Genomic DNA, 13098 nt, shown 5'->3' with positions numbered 1-13098 from the left:
TTACTCGATTATAAAATGTGCAATAGACTAAGTCTCATCTATCCTTTTATGTATCGATGTATGTTTCGTTCGATAAGTTTGCGGCGAGACGCGTTTTGGAGTTATCGAAAAGGTTATGAGGATGACCGGGATTACTTGATGTGATGGAACTGTGGTGAGAGTGATTTAATGAATATAGCTATGTATTTTTAAACTCGATTCGTGAGCGTTAGAAACGCGCACAGGTTGGTCTGTACTCTGTACATACGTACACGATAAGATGTATGACTTCTCCTTGTATTTGGACTTGTCATTCATAGATTATAATGCATTACTGCATTATATATAGTGTAAGGAATTACAATTGTACATTTAAATTGAATTATGATATTGTTGGATCGCATCTGTAATATATAAAAGTTTAGGTATATAATATTTTTATAACGTCTAGAAATGTCTGGCATATTGTATGTACTGTTTTCGAATTTCTACATGGAAAATTTAACTCCGGTCCGCAGATAAAATGGAGAGTTAGTTCATTGAAAGGACTCAAAGAGTTGCGTAGGAGCGGTTCGCGAGAAACCGAATGGAATGACTATATCATAATGTAGTGTTAAAGTTAAGTACAATATTGTTGAGGTAACTTTTAAACATATGTCTTAAGGCACATATTGGTTTGTTTGATTGATCTATGTCAGGATTATGAAAATAGAGTCGTTAGTAATTAACTTCTGTGTAGTTTTATTAAATAAACTTTAATCAAAAAATCTTTCTTTTATTGAATATCTTTGCTCGCCGGTCTTCTAGTTGATATTTTTGAAAAGAGGCTAACTCCGAGTAGGTATGCTAAATAAAACTTCATATTCGTCACTCATCGCTCATATAAATAATTACACTTGTGTTTCAACACTAAAGGAGACCAAATAAAACGCTATAGCAAGTTATTTATGATTTACTATTTGTGCAACATTTTGTTTAAAAATATCTCTTATAAATTAAAAATCTGTATCTATTATAAATTGTAAAATGCAATATATACAATGCAGAAACTCTTGATTCCTTACTTTCTTTGTGTGACGAATGTTAGAATTTTTTTTCATAGGCCAAAAATTTATTATTGTTGACAGTATTCATTTAATTTATGAGGCAATAAAAAGGTACATTTAAAATGCGATTTATTTTCATATCACAACTCGCAAAACTTTATTTACTCACTACGTTCTAAACTAAAACTACGGTAACAATTTCTAATTTATAAATTCGTAATATGAAAATAGTTGCAATATACAACAAAATAATGAATGACGCTTACTCTATAATACTTCTAATAAAATGTGTGAAACTTTGTTTCAGTGTAGTTTGTATTAACAAAATAAGTTATAACAACCTACAACAGTCAATGGTAAAGGAAAGTTCATTCCATAAATTAACTCTTTTGTAAATACAATATTGTACACGTGAATAACTAGTTACATCGGTGAATCGTTCGATGATGATAATCACAACGGCTCATTACAGTCTTAACACGGAGTAAAAAATACTTGGAACATACTCGACATTGGAACGCGTGGGAGCGTTCCTGTCGATTGCATAGGTCTACTTTTAAAAGGCGTCTTTTTGGTCCTTCTAGAGTTGGTGTTGGTTCTTCTAGAATTGTAGTTGGTCTTCTAGAGTTGTAGCCGCGTTACTGCAAGGCCGTCCGTGTGGTGTTGGGCAGGAAGAGGCACATAAGACCGCCGCTGGCCAGTAGGAAGGCCACGATGAAGGTGGGCGCGGGACAGTACGTGTCCAGAAGCGCCGCTATTACCACGTTGCCGATGATGCCGCCGAGACGGGCCGCCACCATGGATATGGCTACACCCGTCGCTCTGCAAGATAACACGAAGGTAAGTTAGATATGTGTCGTGTAAGTACCTAGTTCCGGCAGAGTAGAATTTTCCCGCGAATGACATAAAAAGCTTGAATTAGTTCTGTTTCCGAAACTTTTCGGATACATTTTATTAGGTAGCTATTGCTTTGCCTTTGTTACTGTTTTAGTTAGAGATAGTTCAGAAGTGGACTGCTATTGGCTGTAACGAGAAACTCGTAGCTAGCTATTTTGTGTTAGTGGTCCTTACCTCAAGTTGGTAGGGAAGACTTCTGTGATGAGGCAGTCGAGAGACGCGTTACCGCAGGATATCACGGAGCTGAAGATGGCGCTCACGATCAGGTTGTTGGTCTTGTTGTACACGAAGTACATGGCGGCCGAGCACAGACCCGCAGAGAATGTGGCGAACACTGAAACAAACAATGTGATTTCTTGTAGTGCTTAGGTTACTCCTATCTTCCAAGGTGTGCTCGTGCGCGTTATAGGAATATTTGTTAATTCATCCTAATTTATTTTATTAAGTTTCTTTTTTGGGCCAACAGCTGACTGGAGGATATTACCAAATTGAATTGCTAAACTATTTTGTAACAAATCTGGTTTCAGAGTGAGTTATTAACTTATTAACATGGGCTGTTGCTAAATTAGGAACCAGCTTAAAAGGGGTTTTTCATCATCACCATGTATGTAATATTGCTAAGTCTAATCTGTTCTTAGACCCAAAGCTAAGAAAAATTTCCTCCCAAGCATACATAATTACATACCCAAGAAGAATTTCCTTCCAAGCCTGTCCATTCCGAGCACAGCGAAGATATTCGAGGGTATAGCGGCAGCGACCGTGATCAGCGAGTCCATGAACACGTCGGAGTGTATGTGCGCGTCACAGGTGGCCGTGGCCGAGTGGGTGCCGTGCTGCGTGACGTAGGCCGTGACCTGGCAGATGTCGGCCTCCGCGTTGTCGTGGGTGCGGGACCACTCGTCGAAGCGGTTGAACATCTCGGGGAACCACATCATCAGGCCGTAGTATCTGGTAAGAAGTGAATTAAATTAAATTCGTAAGCTCGCTTAACCGTTACTAACGCTATTGGTTACAAGCCTTATGTTTCATAATATTTTCATATTATCCACCAAGGGAGATGGAGGCAATGAGCTTCTTTGTGAATAAAAAATAAAAAAAGTTCAGTCGAGATCCTTGGGAATGTGTAGCTCGTTTCACAGTTTCAGAAGCGAATAACGAGTTCTAGAGAATTCCACCTAATGGAGCAGAATGGTAGAGCTGGTTTTTATTAAGTTTTTATCTTTCTATCGCGGATTTTTAAACAAAACATCATATTTATGAGTTAACTAAATTAAAATATTTTGTAAGTGCTTACCCGATATGGAATGTAAAGTTGATCGTGATAGAGATCATAGTGAACTTGAGTATAGGCGGTACAAACAGCTGTTTGCTGTGCTCCACGATGTCGCTGAACATTTTCCTCATTTTGGACTTGGGCGGTTTCGGTTCGAGGGGCTGTTGCTTCTCCGGCTTGGTGTGCATGGGTTCGTCGATGAGGATCTGTTTTACTGGGTACTCGTCCTTGCTGCGGCCGGTGTTCATGAGGTAGATGCTTCGGAAGACCTCGAGGGCTTCGTCGTGGCGCCCGTTGGAGATCAAGAACTTGGGCGACTCCGGCAGCAAGAAAAGAAGAGCGGCAACCACGAAGGACGGCAGTGACATGACGAGCAAGAATATACGCCATGAGTTGTACACGAAACCGCCGGTAGATCCTCCGATTTCTAGAAAAAACGACGGTAAATAAATTAATTTCTTGTTTTTAATTATTAAAAAAGTAAGTATTCCCATATAGGTTAACTTATACTGACCACTAGGAATGATGACCCAAGCCAGACCAGCGACGAACAGGTTTCCCAGAGTCCAGAAAGCAGCCATAAAACTCAACATGGCACCTCGCTTCTTTTTGGGCTGGAATTCGGCGAAGTATGACCAGATGACCGGGCCTGATCCACCGAGCCTATGAAGTAAACAAAATAATGTTTACAGACCTATAATGTATGGGAAACTACCGAGTACCTGGATATAGCTAAATTACTACGGAAATGGCTCTATAAATATCGAAATGAACAAGAAGCAAATGAAGAAGCATATAACAAGTATCTGCGAATTTGTCCGCGTCACCCAAATCAAACTACTTGCTAAGTTAAAAACGTATTCAAAACATTACTTGGTAATGTAGAGGCATTGTTTGCTTTTTTAGTTTCTGAGAACGCACCAGGAAGGATTCAAGTCGAAAGGTATAAAATGCCTAGTAATGAATGATGAGTAAGTTTTATTTTCGTCGGAATGCCAATTAAGTATTTCTACGTCTTCGTTTCTGGATAAGAGACCTCCAAGACGATGGTAAAATTTTTGACAATTAATCGCCAAGAGTGAGTGCTATGTGTTCCCACTCTATTCTATCATTAAATATTTTACAATTCTACGTGATAAATGATAATTTTGGAGTCATATAATTCAGATACGTAGAGGAGCGTTAATAAGATATTACCCTGGTTCTATAGTCCTATCATTGCAGGTAAGAAGGGACTTGGGTACTCGTTGGTTCTGAATTTGTACTTACGATAAGGGAAGAATATCTTTACGGTTCTTTTACTAATCGTTCTTTACTTACGCAGCACCATTCATGAAGCGGAACAGCATGAAGAGCTCGTAGTTCTGGCTGAAGGAAGAGGCGACGATGGCGAGCGCGTTGACCACCGAGATGGCGATGAGCACGCGCTTGCGCCCCAGCGAGTCGGCCACGGAGCCCCACGCGTAAGCGCCCACCATCATGCCGATGAAGATTATGCTGTTCAGCCATCCCTGGGGACAAGCAGGTATGTAAAAATAAGATAGAGAAGGTCTAAGAAGAGGGTTTGCAAAAGTCAAAGTGCGCTATGTAACCTATGTACCTATGTATGAGCGCAGGCTCGTTCGTGGCTCTTTATTTAACTTTTTTTTTCGTCCTGTGGGTGAAATGATGACTTGTAATGTTTGCAGAAAATAATTTTTGTGTTTAGCAATTTGTTATGGTGCTGTTTTGGTGCCCCCAAGACGTAATGCCCTAAGCATTTATTTTGCTTAATTTGCTTACGGATCTGAGTTCAGTGCTTGACGATATTAGATGAAAATTAGTTAATTTGAAGCAGATAAGTAATCCTCGAAATAAACATTATGTTCGACAAAGGAAAAAATATCATTTAAGTAGTGCTGGTAGTGCTGCATTCGGTGCATTCAGACAAGTGGACACGAATTGGCATACAATAGAGGACCTTCAAATGGCTATATCCGAATAGAGGGCCTTCAAAAAGATGGCGCAACCATTTGGTCAATACATTCCTCAATACAACAACTTTCAACGCCATCCATGGACGAAAAAGAGTCTTCTACATTTAGAGGACCACAATTTATTTTTTACTAACCACTTTAGTATTCATTACTAAATAAGTTCATCGAACGACTCATTACTCCTTATGTATACGTTTTGCGTTACGTTAATTTGATAGACAATGATACATTATGTCATTCAGATGCAATGTAAACACACGATCACGAAATCTATCCAAAAACCCAACAGTGAAGTCACTGTTTGCGCGTAGTTCGCGCCGCAAAATTGGGAGCCGTATGACATCATGGTTTTTATACTTTGTGCCTGTGACTTTGACAACAAATGACACGCGATTGTTAGCACATATCTATTTTTTATCCGTATTTGCGAGAAAAAACAGGAACTTGTTAGCTACATCTTTTAAAGGAGTCGGTAAAAAACAAAAGTTGAAGAAACAGTTTCGTGCTTTTGTCTACTTAATGACGTGCATTAGGGGAGGTCTATGTGCTGCTGATGACTTACTTTAGTCTGTGTGGTGAGGTCTAAGTCGCACTGTGCCGAGGGCAAGATGAACGACATAGAGATGACGTCCATCTCCTCGGAGGTGCTGACGAGGCCGCATACTGCCAGCAGCAGGTAGTGGAACCGTCCATATCCTGGAAACATTTTAAAAGTTAGTCCATCATGTCTAGCCACATAATAAGTAAAGCACGTGAATTCAAAATGAGTAATGGTTTCAATGTATTACATCTAACTTCGCCTTTTACTTAGCATTTCGTTTAGAACCATCATGACTCATCCGTACATATCTATAGTTACCTGATAGAATGTAAGTTTATTTTGGTGACGTAAACTAATGTAACAAAACAAAACGTAGCTATTTCCAGTCCCCAAAATTGCCATCGCATGTCATTCCATTCTCGAACGTTTGGCCTATTGCGTCTTTCTTTTCATTACACGTTCCTTATATCCTGCACGAGTGTAAACATACCCCGAGTATCGAGGTTCGGAGAAAGGCAGCTTGTTTACAACAACAAGGGCCATCCTCGTTCCACTACAGACGGTTTCTCAAACTGTTTCTTAAATTACACTTCTTGATTTTAAATTAAGTCTCACTAGGAGGCGTTAAATTGCTGTTAAATTTAAAAAAGTTTAAAAAAAAGATTAACATGTGTAACAACGATGTTTTAATTAATTAATGACCTAGCATAATACATATATGACTTATCGACTAATGTATTAGATTATAGTGTGTTAGATTTTCAATCCGAAAAACTGATATAAGAAAACACGTGATGCTTACTTAATTTGGAGATTCTCATTAGATATTTTGATATTCTTATTGCCTCCCTTAAATTGGTCGTATCACATATTGAGAACCACTGACCCATGGGAATGCTAACTGTGCGCTCTTCATTCATGAAACGACTGATCGTGGCCACCGTTCAGGTTGCATATCTCTTTACAATCGTAACTGTCTCATGTTCCGCTTACTGGCCCGTTACAGTTTAGTGTTATTATGTTATAAAATGCTTCAGTTTATGTATTTTTAACTGCGGAAACCAGTCGGAGGGAAGTTGTTTTGACATGCAGTCGCACGATTTCTAAATGAGTTCTGAATTTCTGATACTTACCAGTTAGTTCTATAGCCCTCTCGAAATCAGCTTTTTCCGGGATGCCTTTCTCCGGGTCCGCCTTGACTGGTGTCTTCAGCGAAGGAATGACACCTAAAAAGAAATTAACATTATTATTAATGTATTAACTTTCGACTTACAAATTGCTTAACTTGATTGACAAAGTCTAAACTACCGAGCTTTATGGTCAATTTTATAGAACGATGGTAGAGTCGCAACTACATACTTATTAGTTTGGACATCCAAAACTTAAAAGAAATAATGTAGGTATATCGCATCGACTTTTCATAACTCTACAACTTATTGCTAAGAAATTTGTAAATTTGTACTACTATCCATCATCATTACGGACAGCAGTGCTTGTGATGATGTTTGCGAAGTGCCAAATTTAGGTGATGATGCTACAATCTGATAACTGAAAATCGCTAAGATAATGTTATTTTCACAAATCTTATGTGACGAACTTATTATAATAGGCATTGGTATCAATCATCTGGTATCTTTTACTTGTTATAAGCAAATCTAATTTTTTGCAAGTTATTTAAAAAAATATACGAAATAAATACCTACACCAAAGAAAGAAGAAAGTTCATTGGACACTCGTAGATTAACTAATTAGTTTAAGTAGGTCATTAGATTATCCGCTATTTAATAGCAAAATTAAATGATTCTAAGTTGACAAATCAATTAACTGTTTATCGAGTGACTAATAATTTAATATGCTGATGGATGTTATGCAGTCATCGTATTTTAGATAGCGTCCAGATACGTCGTTTTTAGTAGCTCGTCATCTTTGAGATTCATTGTCAACAGATTGCTCCTTGAATTCTCGATTCTTCGAATTTATCTGGCAGCTTTTTTACAACTGCTTGTTTAGGAATACTTGAAAAACCTATGTATATGTATTTTACATGTTCAATGACTTACCTAGGTCAGTATTTTTGGAGCCTGGCCCGTTTAGCTGGTGGTCCCTTTTTACATCACAATCTGAAACAAATATAAATAAATAAAGCTATAGGTAGAACAATATTAGCATACGATATGCGCTCTAATAGAATAATAATGCTTTTGATTAAATTACAAAATGGGAAATTGATTTTAAAAATATGGTGTCGTGTAGAGTCGGTATTTTAATAAGGAAGTACTTTTCTAAATACTTATAGTAGTACCTTTGCTCGGAAGCTAATCAATGACTGTTAACTACACTACCACGTGACAACACGGAAGACTAACATGATTTATGAACCCAGAATAACATGTGGGTCACATTGTACATGTAAACTGTTGAGTGGTCAAATTGATTAATAACGTGAGGTTGACCCTTGGGTTACTCACATACTAATCCTAGATATCATTGACCTTTATAGCGAAACTGTGTTTCCTTGCAAAATAACCAGTTTTGTATAATTTTACAAGGTTCAAAGTGTGATCCTTGAGAAAGCACGGTGCTTTCAAGCAGCTTGTTGGGCCATGGATGCAAAAGTTTATTGGAGTAGTACATGTTCTTTTCCATGTAACTTCCACTTCTTTTCCTCACAATTTTGATACTTCTGTGTAGCCACTAGCCAGGCTATTGCAAAGTCCCGAAAAGTGACGGTCAGATAATTCCTTCCACTAAACTATTGAAAAGATAACTTTAACAGAAGAACTAGCTCTCATTTGATTGTGTCAGGAGTGCTTAAAATAGTTGTGCCAGTATAGGTGGTAGGCTTTGCAGTTAGTATGCTATAGTGACGTGTTCGGTCATTATCTGCACAGGTCATATGAGTAATTGAGATAGATCAGTGTCCGTGCTATGATGTCTGTGAAGGCTGTTGAGATTCTACATCTACTTAATAAGTATTTAGATGATGGATAGATTTGGAGATGTCTGAGATATTTTGCTATCAGTGTAACGCGTGAATTCGCTACTTCACCGCGGTTTTATGGTTGGTGGTTATTTGCTAAAGGCGTGTAACATTGACGTGACGAATCTCTTGTGTCGAAAACCAGGCAGCATGGTTTAATACTTTAGTCGGCCTCTTTGCAGAATGAATTTTAAAAAGGTAGCTAGAGTGGCATTTTAGAAGAATTTAAATCGTTCTCCGTAACAACAACACCAACTCAACAACAACTGCAACTCCTGTGTTACCAGCTAGGATCTACAGCTTAACCGCCTATAAAATCCCACCCAGTGAAGGTGAAGTTTGTCCCAGAGGAATGTTAAACTGTCATTGGACCCTCAACGAAATGGATCAGAAGAACATAGGGGGAGTACGAAGTTAACAACTTAAGGTTCGACTTCCCTCCTATGCAAAGGGATTGATAGGTGACAAAACCAAGGTAATTTAGTAGGTCTTGCTTCTCCATTGATAAAGTGGTACTTACTGTGAGGTTTCTTGGGCCCGGGGTCAGTTTCTACCATCCTATGCGGGCGGGTTGCGGGGGATGTCTGCGGCGGCGCGGACTAACTGCTCGAATTCAATGGGTCTGTGTTCGCTTCCAACGGCGATCGGCTCGTCTGTAACAATGAAAACAAATAATTAAATACCTACTTGGTAACAACTTATTTTGTGAACGCTTCTTGACTTTATCGAATCAAAATCGGAGTGTGACGTAGTCTATGTCGAAGACAAGACTGGCAATGGAAAATCGTCAGCTGTCCTAAAGACTTTCATTTTAATTTAGTATTATCCTACCACAAATCCCTTACAAGTAGTGTGGCATCTTATATGCAGCTAAAAGTATTAAATCCGCTTTGCAAAAAAAAATGTAGAGCCTAATTACTAGGCTATCGACTGTAAATATTCATTTATAACGGGTTGTGCTCGGCAAGGCTTTTTTGTGTTTCAGGTTCTGGGTTAAATACTTAGGTACGTTAAATATGCAGATACTTCATTAGTATGCAAATATAAAGAGTTTACTTCGTTTTTCGTTAACTTCCAAATACTGTTTGATACTGTACAGGCGCGTTTGCTTTCGTCATGCAAAAACTTTCTCAAAATATACTGAGTCTGTAAGTAATACTCGTAACTGTAAAAATATTTTATGTGCAATCGTACCAATTGGATGTTATTCTAGGTAACGTCTGAAGAAGTTTTATTGGCATTGCATTAGCGCAGATGCGCTAGTCTAGACACGTGAAGGTGTACATAGCAAAATAGTTTTTAGTGGGGAACAAAAAATCTTAATCAGATTAGTAGATTTGGCTGGCCAGACTTGTATCTTATGTAACTAACGTAATCCAGATCACATCTTATCAGCTGACATAAATTAATTTCAAATCTAATTAAAATATTTAAATTAATAACTAAAATAGCGCAACGTATCAAAAATATTTTTAATGAAATCATCTGAATTTTCTCCGAATCAGCTATTTTACGAAAATTTAAAACTCGAAGTGAATAGCTATAACAAGTCTATAAAAATGTTATAAACATAAAACATCAATGATGAACTTTACGACCTTGAAATGGAAAATATCGTGCTGAAAGTTACGGTAAAAATAAATCTGGGTATGACTCTGGCACTTTTTAAAACCCCCATGTTGATCGGCTTACTTTTCATTAAAGTGATGTAAAGTCTGAAAACGCTGTTTGAATGTTTGAATTGAAAAATATTTGCTTTCATTTCTGTCTGTATTCTATGACCATATTTATGCGACAATAGTTCAACAGTGACGGACGCTGATTCGAGATTCGAGAAACGCTAGTTCAATATCCGACGACCGCTGGACAAATGTGGTAAAACCACTCCTAACGCAAATATATTATGGTACTTGCTTGGGAACATAACAATTGACTTATTAAACAATACAAATAAAATGGCAACATTCATTGCTTGACTAAAAGTTTTTATTGTTGAATTTTATTAGATCAAGCCCCAGTCAGACCAGTCATTTTGTAACCTTTCTGTCACCTTAAATCTAATAAGCATAAAGATTGGCATGTTTCTTGCGCTGCTGCTGCTCAGCACTGGCCCATTTATTGTCCTGAAGCAGTGGTAGGGTTAATACTGGGACGTGTAAAAGTGCTTTTTAAAAGCCTAGAATTGCATAAATAAATGAGTTTTATGAGTTTTTTATGTAAGTAATCAACTGTTACCTCTACCTGTGGTATTAAACGATTCGTAGGTATTTTATTCGAATCAAATTCCTTAAAATAATATCTCTATTTTTCCAGTACTTGTAAAGTATAGAATGCTTATGGCAGAGCGCAGCATTTGGTACGTGTTTTATAATAATGCACAGATGAGTGATCGCGCAACAATGGGCGGGAAGCGGCCGTCAGTCGCACAGCGCTGCGCGGGCGCTCGAAACTGTGGACTCATTCAGTTGACTCTGATCTCAATGCTGACCACCTAATCCCGATAGTAGGTCAAGATGTATTTGTTTACTAACATGAAGATACAGTTTTGATTTCTTTAACCAGTGAAATATCCCATTCTTTGTCTGATATCAACCCCAGTATCGCAACTTTCTCCATTAAGGAAAACTTTGAACCCCCATTTCACCGTTTCAGGGACGAAATCTTCTCTCCTTGGAACCCTTAATAAGGTAGTCAAGGGATATTTCTTTTTTTCAAAACTACGTTACTTTATTGCCTGTAAGTAGTCACGTATACTTATTATGAATAGTAGTCAAAAAATTACTTAGGTATCTGTTCATAAATTGTCATTGATTTGACTCTAAATTAGGGAACTCCCAGTTACACAGCGAGGAAACATTAAAAATACTACGATTAATACTAATAGTCAATATTAGTTCAGTCATAACGAGTTTATCAATCAAACTGTTGACTTGGCAATACTGGTACCATCATAAGCTTTTGACACACAAATTGATAGCCAAACACGCAAACATCTATGTAACTTATGTAAAACAATGTTGAACAAGTAAACAATAAGTTTAAAACTAAATTAAGTCGAAAATAGACTAAATATTCTAATACAGATATGGATTTATTCATGAATCGAAATAGTTTACAGTAGATACTTAAATAATTAATAAAAAAAATGTTTTATTTTTGTTATCACAATTTTCACAGTTTGACTCTACCTATGTTTTAGCACAGATAAGTTTTACTGTGATTTTAATTAATATTTTTCATGTAAATGATTGTTTTTAGTACAGTGCCAAAGGATCTCATTACGTGAAGTCCTTGAGATTGCAACACGCGAACGCGATAAATCTGCTAAGCATTTTAACTGTGATTTAACGGATCAAATATGCGAGTTTGTATCTACTTAAACTAATCAATTAGTTCCTTCCTAGCAGAGCAAGCCCACCAAATCTTTCATGTCATGTCTCTATTTTCGTAGTAAACACTTATTCTTATGTAGTCATGTTTGTAATTCATATTTGAATATAATTAAGTGTTTCAATTACATAACTATGAGTTACACTTGTTACATGTGTTACATTGTTAAGCATCTCATCCATTTAATAGGTTACATAAACAATGCTAGGATCTTATAAAACTTGTTTTCAGACTTCAGTTATGATTTATTTGTTTTGTCATGATTGATTATGTCCTTATTTGCATACTTACCTACTTATTAAAATGAATTAATTAACCAATTTGAATTTGACGAACTTGGTATGAATAATTAAATACCATGTCTTACTAGCTTAGGACCTCGGGTTTTCTTTTGATTTTGTATTAAGTACCTAGTACAGTTTTAAGATAAATGGTGAAAATGTAAGACTGAAACATAAATTGAAGAGTTAATGATTGCTATTGCAACATTTTACTTTGCAATATTTTTCATGTTTTTCTAATTGGCCATACGGACTTCATTTGTTTAATTGTTTTTTCTTCTAACCCTCATTTGTAAAAACAAATGACGTAAAAAAAATCTTTTTACATCATAGACAAACATTTAAAAAAATAATTTTAAAACATTTTGAAAAGTGTTCCATTAATTCCAAATTTAAAATTGTAATCCGATGTTATGGCGCGGTCAGGGTTACCGCCACACGCAACACTGCGGTCCAGGGCGCGGCACAATGTGCCAACCTTGTTTTGTCCGAACTCGTGAGACAGAAAAATCAACATTATTGTGATTTTTGACGACACCTTGTGCTTTATAGCCAGCTGTTTTTTTGTTATTACTTCCGGATGATATGAATTTTTATAGTCAGGTTTTAAATTAAAGTCTTGATGATGTTTTATTTATATTGTTTTTTTTTCGTCTCAGTTAAGATGTTTAATCACAAATTAATTTAAGATGTTAATAGTTGTCAGCTTCTGCGTAGTTTTTGGTCTGTCACTTA

The 13098-nt window shown here is 36.9% G+C and overlaps 1 protein-coding gene and 1 long non-coding RNA gene across 3 annotated transcripts in view; one reads left to right on the top strand and one right to left on the bottom strand.

Moving 5' to 3' along the window:
- Window positions 1-1506, top strand: part of LOC135079366 (uncharacterized) — a 173455-nt gene extending 171949 nt beyond the window's left edge. Inside the window, exon 2 of the long non-coding RNA XR_010258787.1 lies at window positions 821-1506. This is a non-coding gene — a long non-coding RNA (uncharacterized LOC135079366). The remainder of the gene's footprint in view (window positions 1-820) is intronic.
- The window catches only part of LOC135079362 (synaptic vesicle glycoprotein 2C), a 38112-nt gene continuing 25929 nt past the window's right edge, over window positions 916-13098 (bottom strand). For both annotated transcript variants that reach the window (XM_063974004.1, XM_063974005.1), the window contains exons 2-11: window positions 9213-9345; window positions 7773-7832; window positions 6846-6938; window positions 5734-5867; window positions 4516-4706; window positions 3710-3858; window positions 3217-3622; window positions 2608-2870; window positions 2097-2256; window positions 916-1847 (exon numbers count right to left, since the gene is read on the bottom strand). In XM_063974004.1, the coding sequence (XP_063830074.1) occupies window positions 1664-1847; window positions 2097-2256; window positions 2608-2870; window positions 3217-3622; window positions 3710-3858; window positions 4516-4706; window positions 5734-5867; window positions 6846-6938; window positions 7773-7832; window positions 9213-9249 (1677 nt within the window). In that variant the 5' untranslated portion in view covers window positions 9250-9345 and the 3' untranslated portion in view covers window positions 916-1663. The remainder of the gene's footprint in view (window positions 1848-2096; window positions 2257-2607; window positions 2871-3216; window positions 3623-3709; window positions 3859-4515; window positions 4707-5733; window positions 5868-6845; window positions 6939-7772; window positions 7833-9212; window positions 9346-13098) is intronic.

The sequence above is a fragment of the Ostrinia nubilalis genome, chromosome 16 (assembly GCF_963855985.1).
Source record: "Ostrinia nubilalis chromosome 16, ilOstNubi1.1, whole genome shotgun sequence".
Classification (NCBI taxonomy): Eukaryota; Metazoa; Arthropoda; class Insecta; order Lepidoptera; family Crambidae; genus Ostrinia; species Ostrinia nubilalis.
Note: the sequence above shows the minus strand (reverse complement) of the source record. Positions and strands in the feature narration are given on the sequence as shown.